The 25,042-nt window shown below is 31.6% G+C and overlaps 2 protein-coding genes across 2 annotated transcripts; one reads left to right on the forward strand and one right to left on the reverse strand.

Annotated features, from left to right (window-relative positions):
- The first annotated feature begins 20 nt into the window (after positions 1 to 20).
- On the forward strand, positions 21 to 15,420 carry LOC132713157 (lysoplasmalogenase TMEM86A-like). The gene is made up of 2 exons (XM_060695642.1): positions 21 to 177; positions 7,124 to 15,420. Exons 1-2 carry the CDS (start codon positions 157 to 159, stop codon positions 7,973 to 7,975), a joined length of 873 nt encoding a protein of 290 aa, XP_060551625.1. The 5' UTR covers positions 21 to 156; the 3' UTR covers positions 7,976 to 15,420.
- A 4,111-nt stretch (positions 15,421 to 19,531) lies between these two features.
- LOC132713158 (transcription initiation factor TFIID subunit 11-like) lies at positions 19,532 to 24,734 on the reverse strand. Its single transcript, XM_060695643.1, has 4 exons — positions 24,346 to 24,734; positions 22,445 to 22,532; positions 21,380 to 21,476; positions 19,532 to 19,760 (listed from the first exon to the last, which is right to left on the reverse strand). The coding sequence occupies exons 1-4, from the start codon at positions 24,642 to 24,644 to the stop codon at positions 19,630 to 19,632; spliced, it is 615 nt and encodes a 204-aa protein (XP_060551626.1). The 5' UTR covers positions 24,645 to 24,734; the 3' UTR covers positions 19,532 to 19,629.
- Between the last annotated feature and the right edge of the window lie 308 nt (positions 24,735 to 25,042).

Raw genomic sequence — 25,042 nt, forward strand, 5'->3', positions numbered from 1 at the left:
TCATGTGACCTTTAACGAATTTATATATAGTAATTTGATGTAAACAATAACACATTGAGAACGAAAACGTCAGACGTCGTGGATTAATCAGCTGTTCTATTGTGAAGTTATTCGATAAAACAATAGCTTGATTAGTGATTTAAACTAAACTGAAGGATGACAAAACCTACAACTGTTGTAAGTATTGCTTAATTTTAAGTTCCGTTGCAGGAAAAGGTTATTATTTCGTGAAACATTTTTCGTTTATCGCGCAACATGATCAACATAATGCGTTTCAACTTTAACATTTACTTTTTTTTGCATTTTGCCAAATGATTCTGAAATCCCTTCTTTAATTATTAGAACCTATTGAATATGAAAATATTTACTGACTATATTATGCTACGCAGTTAATGTTATTCTCAAGACAAAGAATTTAGAGTAACATATTGTTGGTTGACCTTCATGACCTATATTTGCTTGTAAATAACAAAGAAAGGTAGAAATGTCAATATAGTTTGTGTCAGCAGGAGTTCATATTTTTTATGGTGTATGTCGGTTATTGAGATCATGTGCAGTTTTGTGCACTGTATTAATTTAGATATTTATCATTTGTTTTCATGCAATGAATTAATTATTTTACATATTGAGTCTGATCGATCAGGATCCATGCTGTTCGCTATCAGTTTCTCTATTTGTAATAGAGTTGGTAAGCTACAATGTAAGAGAATGGATTCTGATCAGACTGCGCGGATGCGCAGGCTGGTCTGGATTCATGCTGGTCGCAAACCCATTATGTTGGCTTTGTCGTGACGCGGCTCATATATAGATCTAGCTGTATAGTAGTCTACAGAAATTGATTCCCAAACACTCACCCTGTCAAAAGTATAATAATTTATGAATAAAAAACCCTGAAAAAGAGCTTATATCACTTGTAATTCTATTTATCAGATTATAACTGAAATTATTAAAGATCTATAGATCTATATGTTAATTGTAATCTATATTAATTTTTCAAATTTTCTTTATATTTTAAAATAATTTTTGTTCAATTGTCATAAAATTTAGCTGATTATATAGAACAAAAAATTTGTAAATGGCATTTATATAACAACAGTGGAACAATATACTTAATTAAGGTCTTTGTTCAAGTTTCTTGGTCCCTAAAGCTGTTGGCATAGTGTTGCTTTTAACCCTTAACCAGTTTGAACCAAAAGTGTTTCACCTTTAAATGTCCAACTGTAAATTTTCATCTTGATATCACTTAAATTGATAATGGACAGTCCAAAAAACGGAAGTCATCCAAATTATTTAAGAAATTCAGATTATGGTTTAATAAAGCTGCAAATCAGTGTGACTTACTATCTGTCTCCATTAAAAATTAAGTAAGATTTTCACCAGGAAAGAATGTCGCAGTTGTCTCATAATCTGCAAAATTAGGACACATATACATGTATATGGTATAAACATGTATATGTCCCTATAGTATAGTGCTTAATAATCCCCCGCCGAAAAGGCGGCGGGGATATAGAAATAGTCTCCGTCCGTCCTTCCGTCCGACATTTTTGTCCGGAGCATATCTCAAAAAGTGTTTGAGGTATCAACTTGAAACTTTATACGTGGATAGACCTCATTGAGGAGGAGTGCAGTGCACAAGAATGATAACTCTACCCTGCATAATTTTTGAGTTATTGCCATTTGTTATTTTTCAAAATTAATTTTTGTCCAGAGCATAACTCAAAAAGCTTTTGAGATATCAACATGAAACTTCATAGGTGCATAGATCTCACTCAGGAGGTGTACAGTGCACAAGAATGATAACTCTACCTTTCATAATTTTTGAGTTATTGCCCTTTGTTATTTTTCATACTTAATTTTTCACCTGAGTGGAGCATAACTCAAAAGTGTTTGAGATGTCAACATGAAATGTCATAGGTGGATAGATCTTATTGAGGAGGATTCGCTGTATAATTTTTTAGTTATTGCCCTTTGTTCTTTCTATACTATTTTGTCCGGAGCATATCTCAAAAAGTATTTGAGGTATCAACTTGAAACTTCATAGGTGGATGGATCTTATTGAGGAGGAGTGCAGTGCACAAGAATGATAACTCTGCCCTGCATAATTTTTTAGTTATTGCCCTTTGTTCTTTCTATACTATTTTGTCCGGAGCATATCTCAAAAAGTATTTGATGTATCAACTTGAAACTTCATAGGTGGATGGATCTCATTGAGGAGGAGTGCAGTGCACAAGAATGATAACTCTGCCCTGCATAATTTTTGAGTTATTGCCCTTTGTTATTTTTCAATATTAATTTTTGTCCAGAGCATAACTCAAAAAGCCTTTGAGATATCAACATGAAACTTCGTAGGTGCATAGATCTTACTCAGGAGGTGTGCAGTGCACAAGAATGATAACTCTACCTTTCATAATTTTTGAGTTATTGCCCTTTGTTATTTTTCATACTTAAGTTTTCACCTGAGTGGAGCATTACTCAAAAGTGTTTGAGATGTCAACATGAAATGTCATAGGTGGATAGATCTTATTTGCACAAGAATGAAAACTTTTCCCTATATAATTTTGTTTGAGTTTATTGCCCTTTGTTCTTTTTCATACTATTTTGTCGGGAGCTTATCTCAAAAAGTATTTGAGGTATCAACTTGAAACTTAATAGGTGGATGGATCTCATTGAGGAGGAGTGCAGTGCACAAGAATGATAACTCTACCCTGCATAATTTTGAGTTATTGCCCTTTGTTATTTTATAAAATTAATTTTTGTCCAGAGCTTTACTCAAAAGGCCTTTGAGATATCAACATGAAACTTCATAGGTGCATAGATCTCACTCAGGAGGTGTGCAGTGCACAATAATGATAACCCTACCTTTCATAATTTTTGAGTTATTGCCCTTTGTTATTTTTATACTTAATTTTTCACCTGAGTGGAGCATAACTCAAAAGTGTTTGAGATGTCAACATGAAATGTCATAGGTGGATAGATCTTATTGAGGAGGAATGCTGTGCGCAAGAATGATAACTCTTCCCTGTATAATTTTTTTTGAGTTTATTGCCCTTTGTTCTTTTTCATACTATTTTGTCTGGAGCTTATCTCAAAAAGTATTTGAGGTATCAACTTGAAACCTCATAGGTGGATAGATTTTACTGAGGAGGGGTGCAGCACACAAGAATAATAACCTACCCTGTATTATTTTTCAGTTATTGCCCTTTGTTATTTTCAGCCATCAGTATTCACATAGGTTTCAAATCTGTAATCACTTCAGCCATTAGTTCACGGGGGAGGAAGTGTTACACGAAGGATGGAGTTCTTATGATAACTTGTTCAGGAGTTCTTGTGATAACTGTCACGGAGTTCGTCGGAAAACATCTGTATATACTACAAAAACACTCGTTAAAAATGGTTATTTTCATCGTTCAAAAATGAGTTTTAGGTGCTAAATTAAACTTTAATGATTAAGCTTGTCTTACATCTTGTATTATGTGTCAAAGCCTAATTCACAGGCCATTTTTAATCGCCTCTTGCTTCAAATCTGGTAGTTTTCAGTAAAATTTCGAAATAACTTGCCAATTCACAAGTTTTGACCTATTTATTTCTGGTCTTCATCCTTACCATACATAATTACCTAATTATAATGCAAAATTGCAATCATAAAGCACCGGCTAACAGATTTATAGCCGATTTTTCAAATGTCCCGGAGTTCCTGTGATAACTCTGAAGATGTCACAGAGTTCTTATGATAACTTTTGTTATTGCCAGTGTGCTTCTTGCGCTAAAACACAGCATGTTTTAGCGTTTTCTGTACGAAATCTGCTGTGGTCATAGTATTATTTTTACAATAGGTTTATCTCTTAGATTTGGTTCGCTAAATTGCTAATCATGGTCATGCAACTACATAGTTAGGTGAAGAAGCAGGCGCTTGTTTTGGTTGAGTCTATTATGTTTTGTTTAGGGGTTGAGTTGTCATACATAAATTTAAAATTTATATGCATTTATTTTTCCAATGATTGTTATTATTCTCAAATGCTTCTGCGGGATTGTTGTTTTATCAATTCATTTGTAAATAAGATTGTTATATGTCTATTAACGGAATAATTTTAATGAACACGAAAATTAGTTCACACCTACATGTGTATTGGGTAACCGTGATGGTTAAGTCAATTGAAACACGTCAATATTATTATACCTCAGGCAGAGAAAAAGTGTGCAAAGATCGAGTAAATCGATAATCTTTATGTAGCCAGCCAACTTTGAATTGCAAGTATTTTTTCATATCTTTTCGGCAGAATAAAGTTTTCGAGGATTCGTATCGTAAAATGGCTGCCATTTACAGTATCAAGTGATTATCCCAAGCACCACTGCGACTTAGCGCGGGAATTTATAGCTAATCTCGTATACTTTTTTCATATTCTATTGTAATAAATATTTACAACCTGTGTCTTTCGGGGTTTTTTTTTTATCAATACATAACCAATAATGAGGTTAATATGAATAAATAATCATATCTCAAATCTTTGACTATGATTTACAATGAAATTCTACCTTAAGTGTATTTAAAAGGTTTTTAATTTCCTGTAATTTTATTTTGTGATTATGCTTCAAAGCAGTCAATTGACCGTGAATTTTCTTTTCATATTTTGATTTCCTTGAAATCATTTTTCTCATCTGAAGGCATGCAACTTTAATATGGTGATACATTAATTACATTCCATGAAAATGTTTAAAGATATAAAATATCTCATGACATGTTTGTTCATTTTACATTACAACAAAAAGTAGTATGCAATCGTACCTATATTACATGCGAATGTATGTAATATTTTTCTTGTTTATTATTCAATAAGATTGTAAATCATTATGAAATGCAGTGCGATCATCCTTTGCACAAAAATGTGGATAAAAAGTTGGTTTTAAGTGTCTGCAAAGGATAAATAGCTGAATGGCTATCATCTACAGTAAAAATTGAACCAGCGGTCACTGATATTCAGCAGTATAATGGCTTAAACCACAAAACAAAAATGTCTCAAAACGTACACGTTGTTCTCAGTTTCAAATGTTTTAAGCAACCACCTTTCTTAAGCAGACAATATATAGGCATGCTTCCCTTACCTAAGGGCTAAGTAATTTGTATCATTTTATACTATAATAAATAAGTATATAACCAGGATAATTTCCACACCTATGTCTTAAAAAAGTTCGATACATGATAAACTACCGATCTCTCGAACAAATTTGAACTGTCCCTCCAGGTTCAAGCGAACTAAGTTTGACTATATATTTTTGTTATCAATTACAGCAAAAGTAGCAGAGTTTCCTCCACTAAGATTACATAGGGGAAATACTCATCAAACATCGACGGAAAAATATACATGAAAATACAATATTTGAGTATTTCAAAGCGCATTTTATCACGTACATAAATGCCCTACTGGTTTCATATAGCAGTTCCCGGCACCAAATCGCACTTTTTCACAAATAAAATAAAAATCTGTCTACCAAAGAGTGCAAACTTTGACAGAACAAAGTGAGGTACCTGTCCAGCATTATCATGTTTTAATGTTGCTCTTTTATTTAACATTTGATGGAATAAAGGCCTGAGATGTAACAACTTTGCCCACATTTATTCAAAATTTCATAGCAGTTTTTCGAACCTTTTTTATTTTGAAATATAATTCAGTACCGATAAGCCAATGTTGGGTTTTCAAATACACATGTAGATAACTTCCAAAACTTTTCCGTGTCGTCTGCAAATATATTGTTTAAAAGTAGTGATTTACCTAGAATGGGATTTCAGTTATTGTGCATGGGCATTCAAACTTGAATTCCACAGGTGTTGCTTGTAAGTGTCGCAAGTTCTCTAATGTAACTAAAACAAGAGACAAAACTTTGAAACATATTAATCGCTGTACTATTATAACTGCTGTGTTACATAGAAAACAAATGTTTTTCTGACTGATGCAGTAACACAGATGCTTAACTTAGAAGAAATAGTCTGTATGCCTGGATGAAAATGATAAAGGGCCAGAATACTGCTAGGAGCCGGAAACTGCTAGGAAACCAGTATATAAATCCTTTTTCCAGTCTACAAAATCTGCGTCCAAAAAAAAATACTATGGGTAAGAAATAATATCTCTTGAACTAAAATTCACTCAAAACCAACATTATATATCCTATTTTTTTTGCACAAAGGATGAGCGTACTACATTTCATAATGATTTACAATCTTATTGAATAATAAAAAACGCTAAAACGTGCCGTGATTTAGCGCAAGAAACACATTGGCAATAACAAAAGTTATCATAAGAACTCTGTGACATCTTCAGAGTTATCACAAGAACTCCGGAACATTTGAAAAATCGGGTATATATCTGTTAGCCGGTGCTTTATGTTTGCAATTTTGCATTGTAATTAGGTAATTATGTATGACAAGGATGAAGACCAGAAATAAACAGGTCAAATCTTTTGAATTGGCAAATAATTTAGAAAGTTTACTGAAAACTACCAGATTTGAAGCAAGAGGCGATTAAAAATGGCATGTGAATTAGTTTTTGACACATAATACAAGATGTAAGACAAGCTTTATCATTAAAGTTTAATTTAGCACATAAAACATAAAAGATAAAATAACATTTTTAACGATGTTTTGTGTATATACGATGTTTTCGACGAACTCCCGGAGTTTTTAAAAACTTCCCGAACAAGTTTTATAAAATCCATCCCTTTGTGTAACATTTCCCCCTGTAGTTTTTTATTTCAAAGGAAAATCTTAAATTTAATTATTCGCTCTACTCAAAAATACTTCTTCCAATGAGAAAACCCATTCGGCGGGGGATGGCCATGTTGACATGGCTCTTGTTGGCATTGTTTTACAGAAGTATATTTTTTATAAATTTTCTTGCTATAAATTAAATTTACAATTTATATGCACATAATAAAACTGACTTTAATTAAAATTTTTAGAGTAAAGGCCTTGAAGTAAGCTGTTGACACAACAGTTAAATCTATTTCTTAATTATTTCCTTCGTAATAATCAAGTTTATACAGGTAGCCTCAAGTCTTTTAAGTTATACCTATATTCAAATGGAAACAGAACGATGCTATTTAAAAAAGACAATGTTTTTTTCTATTGCAGTTGAAGAGTGTTGGTCCAAAGCTAGTTCCATTCTTCAAAACATGCACAATATTCTTTGTGCTGTTTACTGGCACACCTGCAAGTGAAACAAGTGCACCATGGTTCTTCTGCATCATCAAATGTCTGCCAATTTTTTCATTAATTCTGTTCGTCCTTCTAAATGGAATGCACATAACAGAATATTACAGGTATTCAAGAAGGGTACTTATTGGTCTTGTATTCTCATGCCTTGGAGATGCCTGTCTGGTATGGAAACATAAATATTTCGAGCTGGGAATCGGATGTTTTGCTATAGCTCAAGTTTGCTACTCAAGAGCTTTTGGATGGAAGCCCCTAAATCTTTATGCTGGTGCGGTATTTGCCGCTTTAGGATCATTGGTTTATTACTTCCTCAGTGCAGGTCTGAAGGGCATCATGGTCTACCTGGTAGCAGCCTATGTTGGCGTAATTTGTACCATGGCATGGCGTGGCACAGCGCGTATCCCAACGTTCAACTTCTTTGATGATAGTGTCACATGGACCCAAATGTCTGGATGCTTTGGCTCAATAGCCTTTGTCATTTCTGATCTAACACTTGCTGTAGACAAGTTCCTATTTCCACTACCATATGCACACCCGATAATTATGATTACATATTATGCTGCTCAGTTTGGCATAGCTCTCTCTGTTGTTGACAGCCAAAATGATGCTTTAATTGCGCGATCATTAAATGATCAAAAAAAGAGGGAGGGAGACATTGACCAGTCAAATGGGATAAAAAAATATTATGAAAACTATACAAATAACCAGTATAAAGTTAATAATGGAAATACACTTATACAAAGGAATATTGGGACAGAAGTAAGTGGCTGAACATCTGGAAACCTGTCTCAGAGAGGTGGGAAAAAAATGGATTGTATAAACCATGTTCTTAAACAATGTTCATGAAGCATTTTCAGAAAACAAAAGTCATGTTAATGTATGGAACAGCATTTAATGTAGCAACATTGAGAATGCATAACTTTTTAACTATTTGTGGTCATTGTAGTTACTTGGGTTGTTTTGTTTTTTCGAAAATGACTGGTTTTCTGTATTTTAAATTATTAATGAATAATTGTTGTGGATTTACAAGTCAGTATTTATCTAAAATCAATATAAAAAGCAGTCTTTTACACTTGACTATTTAGTTTTTTTAGTTGTACCAATGTTGTTTCGAAGTTAAGGTGAACATTTGAGTTTAAATGAAATATTCTATGGTTAAAGAATACATTTTATGTCTATAAATTTGACTGCAAAGAATGAAAGATTTTGACTATCTGTTAATTATGCTTCAATTTAATGTATAGACAATTTTAGGAGATCAAAATGTTCAGAAAATATAACCATCATTAGAGGTACTTATTGTATTGTCAGTATTGTTTGTAAACAAGATATGTACATTGATCGTAGCAATAGTTTTAACCCTATTTAAATAGATAACTAGGTTATATGGGTGTTATTCTGGTCATTTTTGAAATTCAAAGTTTTTGTTACTTGTAAAATTTTAAAATGGAAATTTATACTGTAAGGGATGATTGTTAGACAGTTGACATTATGTGACTGTTGAAGACCAAACATTTATAACCAAGTTGAGTGTATTGACCTGACTTAAAGTAGTCGCTTACAAAATATTTGTAGGATGTTAAAGGTACATGTATGCTACTTTAATTAGCTACCCATTTAAATTGCAATTTCACTTCATTTTGTAATTTAGTGAGGCTCTTAAAATGCAAATTATTTCTTGGAGCACTTTGTATATATTTATACTATTAACAAGTGTAGGATGTACTTAAAGCTGCACGCCTCCAGATCGATAAAATCAAATCTGATAAGAATGTACTAAGATTTTAGGAAGAGTATAAAGATTCAAATTCTAGTAATAATTTACATATCATGTGCGATTAATGGCGGATTTTTCAGTATTTATAACTATATTTCTACTGCGTTACTAACGCAGTAAGGGCTATTTTTGCATAATTTGACCTGTTAACAGTATTTAACATGAGTTGTAAGTACTATTGATAATGTGTAAATTGCATTCTTATGGTAACTTCACAATATTAGACTGTTAAATACATTTTCAAATTTTCATATAAATTAGCATGAATTTGGAGGCGTGTTGCTTTAATGCAAGTAAATGGGATATATAATTATATTAAAAGGCTTGGACTTTTAACGGGTTTATATGTCTTCGATACACAATGAAAAAAATGGCTTTAAAGCAAAATAAAATTGAACTAGTCTTCCCTCCATTATAGCATTGTCTGTGTGACTTGTATGTCCTTGAAGTTTTCACCTTGAATTATAATATTTATTATATGAAGGGCATTCTATATACTAACCTCTTATTGTTATTGTTATGAATAAAAAAAAGTATGCTAGCAGATTATGTTCATTAACATAGTTCTGTCAGTTTATATTTGTGTCGTTTTTGGCAAGCTATATGTTCTATGTACGTAGGTACTTAATAATTAATAACCAAATTATTACGCAACATACAAACTTTAGACAGATGTTAAAATTCAACTGTTGTTATAGATATATTCAGGGCAGAATAAGTACATGTCTAATGCCATTTTAAAGCAATATAAATTAAATGGCTGAAGTGTAAATTTCGTTGACAGTTGAGAGGGATATGGAGTAAACATTTTATAACTGACATTAACATATATCTAAAATTCAGTCAAAGTATGCCTTAAGCCATGGTTTTATTTTAATATTAAAATCTATAGAACAGTGTCAGTTAGCGAAACATGAAAGGTAAATTTAATTATCTGGCCTCACAGTTCTTGAAATAAGTAGATTTCACCAGTTTTTTTCAGAGCTTTAATGTCAATAGAACTTGCAGGGAGAGATTGTGTAATATAATCAATATTGAATAATCTCTGCTAAGACAGCTTACTATTGAATAGTGTGGCTCTATATATGCTGTATTATAGTTCATATTAGATCATTCCTTACGAAAATGTTTACGGTTGTTTTGTTTTTTGTTTGTTTGTTTTATGTATATAATTAAATTATAAAATAACCTTACAACATTGATTATGCCCCTCACAATCTGTTTTGTCAGCAGATGTACATTCCTCCACCTGTTTTTTTACTCAAGTAGTGAGGGCATAAAAACAGTTACTTGTTATGGACAGGACTTCTGAGTTGTTTTTGTTTGTTTGTTTTTTTCTTTCTTTCTTCATCTACAACAATAACCTAAACGCAGTTATTCAGGGTATTGATCTTTATTATTTTCTGATTTTTGTTAAAGATAGTCATGAAGCAAATCTATTGTTCATTCAAACACTAATTAAGGGATCAGATATTGTCCTCCTGATGCTTAATACAAGCATTTGTCTTAATAGTTTTAATCATTTGGGAAATTTAAACTTAAAATTTAAACCTATTTTGAAAGCATTTGATTGATAAGCTACATGTATATGTATAATTTGCAAAAAAAACCTGTGAATATCTGAGAAAAAAGAAGAAGAAACTGTCCAGGCATTGGGTACTTTGGTAAGCTTTAATAAAAATTCATTGAGATAATGTAGTTAATGGATATGATATCCATTGCAGACTTTATACCCTGTAAACCTTTTGATTTTTTACTCTGGATAATATCATATTTTAAGTACATGACTTAACATTATTGCAAAAACAGAAATTATTAGGTCACAGACCAAAGTTTCCTTTTCACTTAAAGTGAATGTACTCTTTTCCCCTTATGTTATGTTTTAATCATTGATTAAAAGATGTTATTTCCTTTTGTTTTTCCTTTGGAAGTCCAATGTCTCGTTTTTGAACAAAATGGTACTATGAACATATTTTGTGCAATACAAGTTTATAATTGATATTAATAAATTGAAAGTTACATGTTAATGTAAATTTCTTGCCAGTATATATTACATTATGTAAATGTATGTAAAGGTTGTAAAATTCATTGTGTGATGTAAATACGGTAATCACCTCATGTATATATTGAGCAGCGCCATGACAAAACCATCATAGTGCGTTTGCGACCAGCATGGATCCAGACCAGCCTGCGCATCCACACAGTCTGATCAGGATCCATGCTGTCCGTTACCAACCCTTTTACAAGTAGAGAAACTAATAGCGACCATCATGGATCCTGATCAGACTGCGCGGATGCATAGGCTGGTATAGATCCATGCTGATCGCAAACGCACTATGTTGGTTTTGTCATGGCGCGGCTCATATAAGTAGTTTGTCATGTATATATTTCATCATAGAAACATTAGATTAGGCATGGTTGCTGTTATAATGTGATTTTTGTGTTAAAGTGACATGCCTCCAGATTTTACCATGAAATTTCATCAAAAATACAGTCCAGCTTGTTGTTTGAAAAGCCACACTGTGGTCTTTGTTTGCATGTCACCCAATTTTAAAAGGTGTTAATGTCAACAAATATTATATGTTTGGAAAAATAATCACGGTCTTCAAAATTTAATGGTCATTTATACAGGGTTTACGGTAGATTTAAACCTTGAGTGTGATAGTGGTAGTAATGGCAAGTCTGCATGTTCCTTCAAGTTATTTTAAAATGATGTTCAAATTTAAAATCTATAAGATGTCTTTCCTATGAAATTGTTCAAAATGATTGTGATGAACATGGTCAAAATAAAATGATGAAAATGGGAGATTCATATTTATTTTGCAAAGTGCCACCATAAACTGATATACTTATATTTATAATATTTACATATATAGAGGTTTCAGGTTTTTTTTTGGTAAAATTTAAAATATATGTCTTTCAGTCTTTTTTGTTTTCCATCTGGAGGCATGCCGCTTTAATCAATGACATAACTAAATAGGTTTAACTTTGACCTTTGTGACACATCTGTCAATGATTCACCAGCATGTGACAATTACATTATTTCAGTACACAATGAACCATTTTCTGATCAAAGTCAAGTAGGGGTTATTATATATAACTTGCCATACTGAAATGTCTGCCAAGGGTAATATGTCATTGTGGTTAGATTTTTCCTTTATATTATAGTCTAAAATACAGCTGTTTCAATGTTTTTTTACTACTTATTTTGCTAAGTAATACACGATTTACATCACTGAACATCTTTTGTTGTTTTCGATAAAGGACTAAAATTATGAATCTTTATGAAATATTTAGTAAACATATCGGTATATACATCCTACATGATGTATAAAAAATACAGTATTATTATGATATAGTTATAAAATTATATTGTTCAATTTTATTTTTGAAATGACAAAATTGTCTCTACAAAACAGATATGTTTCTTTCAATATTATGTTTAAATACTAGTACATAGTTATAGATCGTTAGATTTATTCAGATAAAATTACATGAAACCAAAAAAGCAAAATAGTAAATGCTTATAACTGTAAATCAAAGGTTTATATTTTGATACTTTCCAGCTGTTGTGACTTTAAAACTTTCTTTTTTCTCTAAATTTTTCACGAAAATATATATATAGTTCAGCACTGATTTTTTTAACTCACTGTTAAATATTATATCTGATAAATTTTAGTTTTTCATCATAAAAGAATTTTGATCAATACTGAGACATTGGATTTTATAGAGATTTTATGTAGATTTTGAAAGCCTTATAATAATTTGGCAACTGTTGCATAAATAAATGTTTATGTTTATGTGTTTATGAGAATAGGAAGGCTACTTAGAAAAACATAAAATATTTTACACAAATACTTACCATATACAAGGTGTGATTAGATTTTGTTATCTTATTACGAAATTTGTTGAACATGTCTTTCTCAAGGTGAATAGGAATAATTTATTGGTGTTAATGTATTCAAAAATAAAATTAATGTTGTAATACCTGTCAGCTTCTTCATATAATAAATAAATTTTGTCATATCAGGGGAGACCACTCTGTCTGCTTAGCAGCTTTATATGTTTACATTCACATATAGTAGTGTGGCAGTAATGTCACAGTATTCATCTTAATGTGTTCATGCTCATCTGCAAACAATGACATTTTATATAATGTTGTCACTTTGGAGATTTATTTTGTAGTACATGTATATATTATATAGCATTTATTGTAAACCAACTAAATATAACCAAGGCAGTTTTCAATGCAAATTTAAACTTTGTTTTTCTGTGATTTTATTTTTTTGTTGAATATCGTTTCTCTGTAGAAGGTTTGGCACTAAATAACTATATACTGACATTACATATTTTTTTATAGCTAGCGTAATATTTGTAATAATATGTGGTAAAATCAGTCCAAATAAATGTACTACGCAATGAGATATATATGCCTCTGACGTGATTCTGACATACAACAAACAATATCTCACAATCTAGCTTTCAACATTAAAATATTTAAAGCTACTAAATACAATATGATATAGTTTCCCCGTAGCATTGTGATATATGTGTAAGGTTTCTTTTAATATATTAAACCATAGATGTTTCCTCTTTTTAATAGACAAAAAACATTTACACTCGAAATACATGTACCGGTATATCAAATTTAACTTAATTATTTTAAGCAGTATTAAGTTGAATTTCATTATTTTAGGAGGATATAAATGTATGTAATAAGGACTTGTATTAATCACTAATACATCATTTATTTTCCTATGCTCAATTGCCAATACTTATGTTATTTAAGGAAACTTTTACAACATTTATGTTGAACATGATGATCACACTTGAAAGCTTTTTATTAGATGTTTTTCTAAATCAGACTTGTGTATAATTTTGCTATTGTATGTTGCAAAAAGGGAAATGATTCATTTACCTAAATGTATAATATAATGTTTAATACTATGAAAGACTTATGTTCAAGGAAATTTATTCAAAAAGTTAATTTTGTTTTCAATTACAATGGATAAGTTTTCTAAAAAAACACTTCATTACTAAACAGAAGTTCAATAGTATTATAAATTTTATCTGTATTCAGAATAAAAAATTGTTATATTGTTAGTTATTAATATAATAAACTATTACTACATATTCTCAAGGCACATTTAATTAATTATATAATTGTGGTAATTTTACGATTTTTCCATTTTTCAACATTTTCAAGCATGTGATTAAAGGAATGTTTAATTGTTGTCCTTCCAGTGGTAGTTCTTTCAATAAAATAAATTTGTCTCAGCAAAAGTTATCTAAAGCTTGACATTGGCTCACTTTGTAAAAGTTTCCTGGTTATTCATTTAAAAATCGTTACAAAATAAAAAGTAATTACTATCCTATATTTAACAAATTGCAAAGTTTTTTTTTTCAAGGTTTGTTTGAACCTTTGTCTTATTTTGACACCATAATTTCGAAACAAATTAATCAAAGAAGTTGCTGGAAGTTTGTGAATCTGTTAGTGTAAGTATGATTAATAATTATTCAGTGCCAAACTTACTACAGAGCTGTATATACAGGGATTATACTTATAAACTCAGCAGGACTGAGAATGATGAATAACTTTGTTATTTTTCTGATAATTTCTTAATTCTTTCCTTTATTTCTTGATTCTTTCTTTCCTTTACTTAAAATTGATACTGTGCTATTATGACCTATGAACAGAAAACAGAACAAATTTTATTAAAGTAGCATGACTATAGATTTGTAAATTGTTTTTATGATTAAAATGCTTTCAAATGTACAAAATGCACTAACTATCCAAAGTCATTACCTTTAACTTTTTAGAACACACAGAAATTTCTTTACTTTATTCTTTAAACCCATCATCAGTGTGAAAAGATTAGCATTGTAATTGAGCATTTTTACATTATTATTATTCAAAAGAAGACAAATTTTATTGCAAACCAGAAATTTATTGTTATTGCCACTGGTGAGTCAAACATGGTTTTGGTCTAAATTTATATAAATACTCAAAGTATTATAAATAGCTCACAATATAGCTATACCCTGTCCTTTAACAAAATTTCCTTATAGGCAAATGAATATAGTACTCTTTTATAATAACCGATATCATACTTGATTTGCTTATTACCAAGAAAACCTTGTCAAATTTATTCTAGTCTCATGCCATGTTTTCTGTCTTGAGTTACAATAAAATTTGTACATTTATTAATGTGTAGTGCTGAATGTATATGAAAAGATAATGTACAAACGATGTCTCTTTTTCTCTTTGTTGGTTTGATTATGTTTTAGAAAATCTATTAACAAACTTATCTTATTGTTGATGGAAAATTGTTGTTGTTGTTAGTGTTTTAGAATGCACAGTTTTTCTCTTCCCTTGTAAATTATCATTATCCATTTGTTACCTTTTTCTTGAACTTCTTTCAATAAACATAAAAAACTCCCAATTTGTTTCTTGTTTTTTCTCAAGTCAAAAGAAAGGTGTTTTACCCCAGGACAAATGAGTTAATTGAAATTAACATGAAGCATGGACACAAGTTACTTGATATTTAGAGGTAAATCTAATTATTTATACAAAGAATAAACTTAATTAAGATAAATTCGAGAGGTGGAGGTATGTGTTACACATTTTTGTACCCTTATTGAAATGAAAATTTATTCTATATAACCCTAGGCGAAATGTGGAATACCTAATCATTTTGTCTCGTACCAAGCTGTTAAGTCAATCCCACTTGTTTCTAAAACACTGGATTTTATTCATCAACAACATTATAGAAGATGCAAAGTATGAACTTTCAACATTCAACTTTTAAATATATGACTTGCAGTAACCACTATTATATATCTTCCATTTAGTCAACCCCCCATGTGGGACCAAAATTTTGTGGGTCACTACTGAGTAAAGGCTGGCAATGTCTGATTTTGACTAACTTGTCGATTTTTATCTAAAGCCTTTCTTAACTTGTTCCAATGATATTTATATACATGTAGTAAATTCTTGAAAATTTCCACTAGTAAATAGACAATTAATTTCGCTGTCCCTGGTGAGAAAGATAAAAGGATAAGTTTAAAAGTGAGATTTAAGTTTGAAATACATGCAAACAAGCTTCTTGAACATGGGCCCAGGCAAGGTGAAACATCTGGAAGAATCAGCTTTTGTTGTGGTGGGTAGTTGTTTAAATTTGTTTGAAAGCAAGGGAATTGGTTTGATAATTGGTTTAAAATAGTCTGGGAGTGGAATGGCAGCCTTATTTTGCAAGATGTTTTGAAGCATAATAAGGCACTGATCTATTTGCCTCTTTGCCTTATGCACCTCCGCTCCAGGGAATCTAGCATGGCTGAGACACTTGATGTAGGACTGTAGTCCTTATTGACTTAGCGGGCAGCAAAATGCTGCACAGACTTAATCTGGTCAATGAGAGTTTCGGTGTATGGTGACCAGATATTGAACCATTACTCAAGCTGGGGTATGAAAACTTTTAAGTGGTTTAGAGTGGACCTTGATGTTTCATCGCAGGAATCATAGTTTCATTTGTATATACAGTGCATATATGGTACATTGTTTAATTAATTCATATAATTAATACATATAACTGCATTCTCATTTCATTTTACATTTGAAGTAAACGAATTTAAAGCTTACATAAGCATATTTATTTGTCGGCAAAACTATAGTTTGCAGGAAAATCTTAATGGTATTGTTTTGTTCATTCTGTTTACTTGTGTCAACACTTACATGCAGCACTGAATAAGTAAGGTGTACTATCATCTATGCGAGGCATTAATAAATCCTCCATACTTTTATGTAAAGTTTATATAGCCATTCCACATTAATAAGTAAAGTGCATAATTATGTTGTTGGACTTATCTGCAATGTTTATTATAGAAGCAGATATAAATGTGACCCAGTCTGTGTACATAAGACACTATAATAAGTTCAGGACATCTTCAGGGTTCTCCTCCAAAATATGAGGATAAAAACTCAGAAAATCAGCTCTGAAGCAGGAACATCTTTGTTTGTTTGGACTTGTTAACACATTTATTGGAAAAGTAATCTCACAGAGCAATAATTTTGAAATAAACTTATATAATAAATAAAATATAGAATATTTTGTATTATCTGTGCCAACAAGAACATTTTAATAATTAAATAAATTTAAAAATTAATTAAATGAAAGACATTCATTTAACTTTTGAAATTTTGATGTTGATATACATGTAGTTTTGCTATTATTCATTTGTAAATATAAATTGACATAAATAGTCTTAATTAAAAGTTAAATTGTTCATTGTTTTTTCATGTTGTAGTGACACCACTTCACCATCCCTGGCTTGTTACTCATTCAAAAGATGGTGGGCAGACATAATTTTGAAATTCATATATAATGAAGAAGCCCAAACCTGTGCTCGGGAACATCGTCTCAGTTTAGTTAATATATCTGCCAAGTACATTGTAGTTTCAATTTTCTTCAAATAGTTTAGAAGATACAGAGCTGACACAAAATTGCTAACAGAGAGTTGGACAGATGACCAGGTACATAAAATAAATGCCAAATAAAAACTGTATAGTACTGGTAGATGTTGATAATCTGAAACTAAATATAAATATCATATACTATCCTCAACTAGCTTTGTACTGGAATGATAAATAATATAGTGATATGTTTTATCAATTTTATTTGATATAATAAACAAGAGCTGTCGGTAGGACAGCAACGCTCAACTATTCTTAGTGCTTGATAATAAAAAAAATGCTTGATAGAGTTACCTCCTCCTATTTACAGGTTGGGGTCATGATGGTGAACAAGTGTGCAAAGTTTCAAAGCCATTTGTCAATGGACTTTGAAAATATTTGAACTATTACAAAAACTTTAACGTAAATTCTAAGTCGAAAAAGGGGCTTAATTCTGTCAAAATTGATAGAGTTACCTCCTCCTGTTTCCAGGTTGGGGTCATGATGGTGAACAAGTGTGTAAAGTTTCAAAGCCATATGTCAATGGACTTTGAAAATATTTGAACTATTACAAAAACTTTAACGTAAATTCTAAGTCGAAAAAGGGGCATAATTCTGTCAAAATGCTTGATAGAGTTACCTCCTCCTGTTTACAGGTTGGGGTCATGATGTTGAACAAGTGTGCAAAGTTTCAAAGCCATATGTCAATGGACTTTGAAAATATTTGAACTATTACAAAAACTTTAAAGTAAATTCTAAGTCGAAAAGGGGCATAATTCTGTCAAAATGCTTGATAGAGTTACCTCCTCCTGTCTACAGGTTGGGGTCATGATGGTGAACAAGTGTGCAAAGTTTCAAAGCCATATGTCTATGGACTTTGAAAATATTTGAACTATTACAAAAACTTTAACGTAAATTCTAAGTCGAAAAAGGGGCATAATTCTGTCAAAATGCTTGATAGAGTTACCTCCTCCTGTTTACAGGTTGGGGTCATGATGTTGAACAAGTGTGCAAAGTTTCAAAGCCATATGTCAATGGACTTTGAAAATATTTGAACTATTACAAAAACTTTAACGTAAATTCTAAGTTGAAAAAGGGGCATAATTCTGTCAAAATGCTTGATAGAGTTACCTCCTCCTGTCTACAGGTTGGGGTCATGATGGTGAACAAGTGTGCAAAGTTTCAAAGCCATATGTCAATGGACTTTGAAAATATTTGAACTATTACAAAAACTTTAACATAAGTGGTTACGCCGACGCCGACGCTCGGGTGACTACAATAGCTCTACTTATTCTTATCGAATAGTCGAGCTAAAAAATCAATTTATTGATACAGCACATATAGCTATAAACTTCATATTGCACCAGTTTAACACACACGGTTTTAAGTCCATAGGACCAAAAACAGTTTTGCTCCGGGTCTTGACCCCAAAAAAATGAAGGGTGGCGGTAAAAATTTTCCTTTTTAAAACCTTGTTGGCTCTTTTTAAAATTGGCCACAACAAAGACGAAATTTTAATCTGCTTTTCAAAAACTAAGCTTTTATTTTCATGTATTTGCTTAAAAGAAAATTTCTTGCTAAATTTTCCAGTTTTTGTGGAAATTTAGTTCTGCTTTTTTAAATTTTAAAACTAGAAATAATAACCAAATTTTCCCTCTTCTCTATGAAATTTTTTTTAAAAAATGATCTTTTTGGTACATGAAATTAAAATAAAATTTAAATTTTCTGCTTCAAAAACGATTAAAATGCTTGAATTTGGAAAAAGTTTTTTCCCCAAAAAAATAAAAATGATGCTCATTTTAAAAAATTCCAAAAAAAAAACCCGTTTACGTTACAAAAAAAAATAAATCAATTTTGTTAAATTATCATAGCCTACAGCTTAAACCGCAGGTTACTTCCTTAACCTTTTCTTGTGTCTGATCAGCCCTACAGTTTGAGATTTTAATTTTATAAATTTTTTTAAAGTAGCCCCACTTATTCTATTGTCCTTTGACTTTTACAACTAAAAGACTGGATATACTTTGCCCCGGAAATGGTACTCTGTTTAAAAACCCAAAAAACCAATCTTAAAAAGCAGTGTAGCATATTCATAACTCAAAACTTTTTAGAATTTTCTTATTCGTAGTACCAGCTACCCTTTCCTTCTCTATCACATTTCTTCAATACACATGTCTATATAGCACTTGTTATTTCATGATATCATGACAGTAATACTTTCTTCTTCTTCACATTGGGGATGGTATTTCTGCTGCGTAACTTTCTAACTGCCTCTCGTATATGTTTAGGTTGAATTGGTCCCGAGTCATTCCATAATTCTAAAACATCTAACGCTGAAAGACAAAAGTAGGTAACAAGTACAGAAACATACTTCAAGTCCAAAGCAAAAATAATTTATGTATCATATACTAAATGTAGTAATAAGGTCTGAGTGTAATAATCTTCTCTTTTACGTATCACAGTATTTTTTAATTAAAGTGAATTACTTATAATTTTTCTAAACAAATTATACAAGTAGCTAAAGTAAAAGATATATTAAAATATACTGTAGTAGTTGCTTAAGCACAAAGATGATTTGATCTCTTCATACAAAGACACTGCTGCAGAACACACAAAACAAGAGACGCAATTCTCCACTTTTCCTGTTGCCAAAGTCGAACACATTGGAGAAGGAACATTGTAGTGAAGTGTGAACATTAAGGGAATACATCAATTTAAGTTTAAATTTCAATTAAAATTATATATGTGACATTGACAGTCACACTTGAATTGTTAAGTATTAAGATGATCCTTTTATAAATAACAAAGTTATAGCCAGTTATAGCAAAAATCAAACAAATCATATTAGTTTTGCAGTCGTGGTCATTTATGTGTTGCGGTCAAGTTTTGTCTAATTTACTTGACTGTCTTGTCCAAAATGTCTATGTATGAAAGCAATTCATTAAGAAATGTAAAACCAAATTATGAACTAAGTGATAAGTTTTTGTATGGAAAAGGCAACAGCAACTTCCACATCATGACTGTAGCAATAACTGAATCTATTTTTTTGAAAAAGTCAAGCAAACACAAGCTGCCAGATGAACAGTGTATTTACTATTATCAAAATGTTATAGTAATACAACTAACAAAATCAATGCTGCGATTTTTTAAGTGCAGAAAAAGGGCTAATAAGTAATTTAGTAAAACTACATGTAAGAGTTATGGTTCTTGATCAATGACCTTCACTACAACAATGAAATTTCATACAATTCTTGCAGATAATTCAAACAAGAATTTTCTCAAAATAGTTCTCAAGTGGGTATATTTAAATCAAAATTCATGGTTACATCAAGTACCTACAATTATGACCTTGAGGACATGTGTGTAGCTAATAAGAAAACATTTTAAAGTCAAAACAATGTAAAGTGTAAAAACCTTAACAAAGTGTAGGTTAACACTGGCACTATGGTTTGTAGGATATGCACACTATTCCAAAAAGAAAATAACCCAGCATTTATTTCAACGAAAAAATACAACAAGAGCTATTGGTAGGACAGCACACTTGACTATTCTTAGTGCTTGATAGTAAAAGAGCCTTGATATTGTAAAAATTTCTAAGTTCACAAAAGGGCCATTTAAGTTTCAAATCAATGTTACAGTTACCGGCCTTGGAGAAAGTCCTGTTTTGCACTCAAAAAGGTGTATAAAATTTCAACTTGTTTCAAAGCAAGATATCAATGAAATATAAAAAATATCTAAGGTGGTACGCAGATAAATTTTAAGTCAAAAAGGGGGCATAATTCTCTAAAATGCTTGATAGAGTTACCACCTCCTGTCTACAGGTTGCGGTCATGATGGTGAACAAGTGTGCAAGGTTTCAAAGCTCGGGTGACTAGGATAGCTCTACTTATTCTTCTCAAATAATCGAGCTAAAAAATTTAAAACATGGCTTCAGAAATACATTTGTGTATACCTTCTTCAACAACTTCTCCAACAAATACCTTCGCTATACCTGCCATTGCTATGACTACATTCGGAGATATTGCTGTGCCAGTTATTGATTGCATCAACTGAAATAAATTTAATAAAAATTTCTGAAAAGCTTTTCTGTGTTTACATACAAAAACAAAAAAGCAAGTATCAGTATGTCATCTCAAAGTTGCCAGACTGTTACACTGTTGTTGTTTTTTTTGTTTTGTTTTTTTTTAAATGAAAATCAGGAAATCCAAAAAAAAAGAATACATGTATAAATGCATAAATGCAAGTGTATGAAATTCATAATGAATACACCACTGTATGAAGAATATTAAGTCACTTAATATCATTCTGTTAAGTTATTGTGTAAGACACTAACATTGATATGATACTCCTTCCAGAAGAAACACAGGATACATGTAAGTGAATGTCAGGACCACTTGTCTAACTCAACAAATTTGGATTTCAAGTCATATCATACATATTTAGGAGAAGAATTTTATAAGACACGTTGTTTTTCATTCTAATCCTGTTCTCTGTATATTGTAAATTGTAACATGTATATATATTCTGTTTGTTTGTTTCATTTTACACCTTTCCCCAGCAGTATTTCAGTCATATAGGCAGGTAGTTTCCTAACCATTGTTCCTGTAGAGTTACACCAGTACTAGACTACCTTCCTCCGAGCTAAACTACCAAAGCATCTTCCGGGGATGAACCCATGCCAGAGAGGTAACTGGATTAGAAGTCATTGACTCTAACCCCTCGACCACGGAGGCGGTTATATTCTAAGAAATAAAATATGTTTAAACTAAGTCATATCACTGTTAAAAGGGATATTGTGAGTATTGGCACAAGTAGGGCCTGAGTAAAAACCCCGACCCTTCCCCTAAAATGCTGGATAGCTTTTTTCACATTTTAAAAATAAAAATCCCTGACAAAATTAGCCCCAAAAAAGGTGTCAGAGGGGGGAAAAGGGTTTTAATTTTTTTTGCTGGTGTCCTTAACAACTGGACCACAGAGGTCGATAAAGTTTACAACAATAACAATTATAGAACTTTACCCTTTTAACTGCTGCTTTAGGAAAAGCTGCTCTCCTGTACATTTCATATCTGTTGAGTTGCTCCTCAGAAAAGTTTGAAACAAGAACCCTGTAAAAAGAAAATTTATATCTTTCATCTAGACAGAATATCAGGGGATGTAATAAGAAACATTTTCTGAAAAGTAGTTAATACAGTTACAAAAGTACAATACACATAAAGCAGAAAATACACTATTGTCCTTGCCACAGTGTTATTACGAAGGAAAATCACAGAGGAACTCTGTAAAACCCCTTCATTCTCAAAACTGCTGCAATTATTGATAGCTATGTCATGTTTCTGGAAAAGTCCTCCACTTTTTTTCTTTTATATATAATAATCAAAAGGATTAATATAAGAGATTAATTGATTTTTGTAATAGTAAAACAATCATTTTGTATATTAAGTTATTAACTTGCCAGTATTCTGGAAATTTTCATCAACTGCTCATGTTTCCCTTAAACTCTCATTTTAGTACACAATTTCACTGTTGTTGTTTAAAAAAATCTTGTGTTTATTTTGTTTTTTTTGCAGTACAGGCAATTAATGTAAAGGAAATGTAAAACCCCCGCGGGGCGGGGGACATTTTTCTGCACATCAAAATCGCCAGAAATTTAAAAAAAGATTTTTGCGATTTCAATCCCTTTTTAAATATAAAATCCCTTTAAAAAAAAAAATGTTTTATGTATCTTTTTTTAGGGTGAAAAATAAACGCCCCAAAAACCTGTGTCAAAATATTTGACTAGGCTAGCAATAGTCTCAATATTTCCACTGCAAGACTGACCGATTATACAAACTTGTATCACATAGATGTCTATCCAACCATTAAATATTTCAATAATAAAAAGCTCCAGTGTACATTTTATCTATTTATCTTCCATAAATGCCAAACCCTTCGCAGGGACATAGACATGACTCTAGCCTAGTTACTTAGAGACAGCTATGAGATAGATAGGACTTCGGGAACCAGTCCCTAGCTCTTATTGAATAGACACCATGGTTCTTTTACATGCCCAGTGTATAGCACTGATACATGCAAGGATTACCTTAATCCTATAAATATGATGTAGCTTTGAGATATTTTTGCTTCCGGGCAAAGTCATATCGAAATTGCTCAAAAAACCATTGCACGTTCCACCATCAAATCAGGCGGAGCAAAAAACAGTTAAGACAGCGTGTCTTTACATTAATTTTGACCTATATATGAACAAAACTAAAAAAATAAATACCTTTAGATAAAAAAATTAAACTGTCACATCCGAAAAAAGTCATGATTAAATCCTCTCATGTAATTAAATTCCTTATACAGCCGATAAACAAATGGCCGCCGTACAGTGCGCGAAATCTGATTGGCTAATTCAAATGTAAGCGTTTAACTGAGTCAGAAAATTGTAATGGAAAAATATTTAACGAAAAAATTGCCCCCGTCGGGTGTTTAAAAAAATTTTTTTTGGGTTAAAAAAAATTTTGACATTTTTTGAGGGTTTTTGTTTATTTTTGACCCCAAAATTGAAAAAAAAGATAAGTTTTTGGGAAAAAAAGTTTGGGAAAGGCAAGCAATGGGGAACTTTTTTAAAAATTTATTTTAACTATGCTTAAGGGAGCAATAATAAAAGGACCCCAGGTTTGACCGACATAAACTTTTTAAAAAGCCTGTAACTTTCCTGATATTATTGGCCCTGGGCCATTACCTGGATTTCTTACCAGTACACCTCTAATTAGGTTGGAAAAACAGAAAGTGTCTCTGAAAAAACCCAAGGGTGTTACCCAGGATCGAACCAGGGACCTCAGGAGTGGTCTAACCAACAGAGCTATCGCACCACCTAACATTTTGTTGGTCGAGGCCAGCAATTCAAAATTATCAATCTCAACACCAGGAACTCACTGCATTTTCTGTCTTTCTTCTTCTTGTTTCTCATTTTTCTGTCTTGTTTCTTCATCTATCTCTGCTTTCCGCTTCCTATCTTGAGAAGGGGATGCCTTAGTTTTTGATGGCGACTTAGACTTTCCTTTGTCAGGTGATTCCGTCTCGGTCTCAGATTCTGAAGATTTCCTTGGAGATTTTTGCAGATCTTTAGTTGAAGAAGTAGACGGCGATACGGATGGCGATATGTTAGGGCGATCTGTGTGATCTGGACTCTGAATGACGGGTTTCATGTCTTGAATAGACAGAGGACTATCCATTCTGTCTTTAAATAGAAATAGAAAAAGATAGAAAAATTTTAAATGAGTAAATTTTCTTTCGGACGCTTGAAACGATGTTGATATCGTCTGTAAGACAGAAACTTTTATCGACCCAACGAAAAAAACTACAGGTAAGGTTTTAAAGCACAAAAAGCATCTGAGATCTCGAAAGCTTTGAGGCATCAGAAAAAAATCTAAAACATTTATTTTTTAGATGAATCATGCAAATGAATAAAAAAATATGCTTAAATGAGTCCTATAAAATGAGTAGAATAGAGAGAAATAGAATATGTAATTAAAGAAAGTCCAAAACGGCAAATTGAAAATGTTGCAGGCTCGGTTTGATTGAGCCTGTTCATGGACGGTAATGGTAAGTGCAAGTTACCGTCCACGCCCCC

Source organism: Ruditapes philippinarum, unplaced genomic scaffold (genome assembly GCF_026571515.1).
Source record: "Ruditapes philippinarum isolate M1 unplaced genomic scaffold, ASM2657151v2 ctg312_1_1_1_1, whole genome shotgun sequence".
NCBI lineage: Eukaryota > Metazoa > Mollusca > Bivalvia > Venerida > Veneridae > Ruditapes > Ruditapes philippinarum.

Bases quoted from the DNA above. Each gene is read 5' to 3' on its own strand.
- LOC132713157 (XM_060695642.1), top strand. From the start codon at position 157: ATGACAAAACCTACAACTGTT. The intron at 178-7,123 runs GTAAGTATTGCT...TTTCTATTGCAG, and splicing joins TGACAAAACCTACAACTGTT to TTGAAGAGTGTTGGTCCAAA.
- LOC132713158 (XM_060695643.1), bottom strand. From the start codon at position 24,644: ATGGATAGTCCTCTGTCTATTCAAGACATGAAACCCGTCATTCAGAGT. The intron at 22,533-24,345 runs GTGAGTTCCTGG...TTCTTTTTACAG, and splicing joins GAAGAAAGACAGAAAATGCA to GGTTCTTGTTTCAAACTTTT. The intron at 19,761-21,379 runs GTATACACAAAT...TTTGTCTTTCAG, and splicing joins TGGAGAAGTTGTTGAAGAAG to CGTTAGATGTTTTAGAATTA.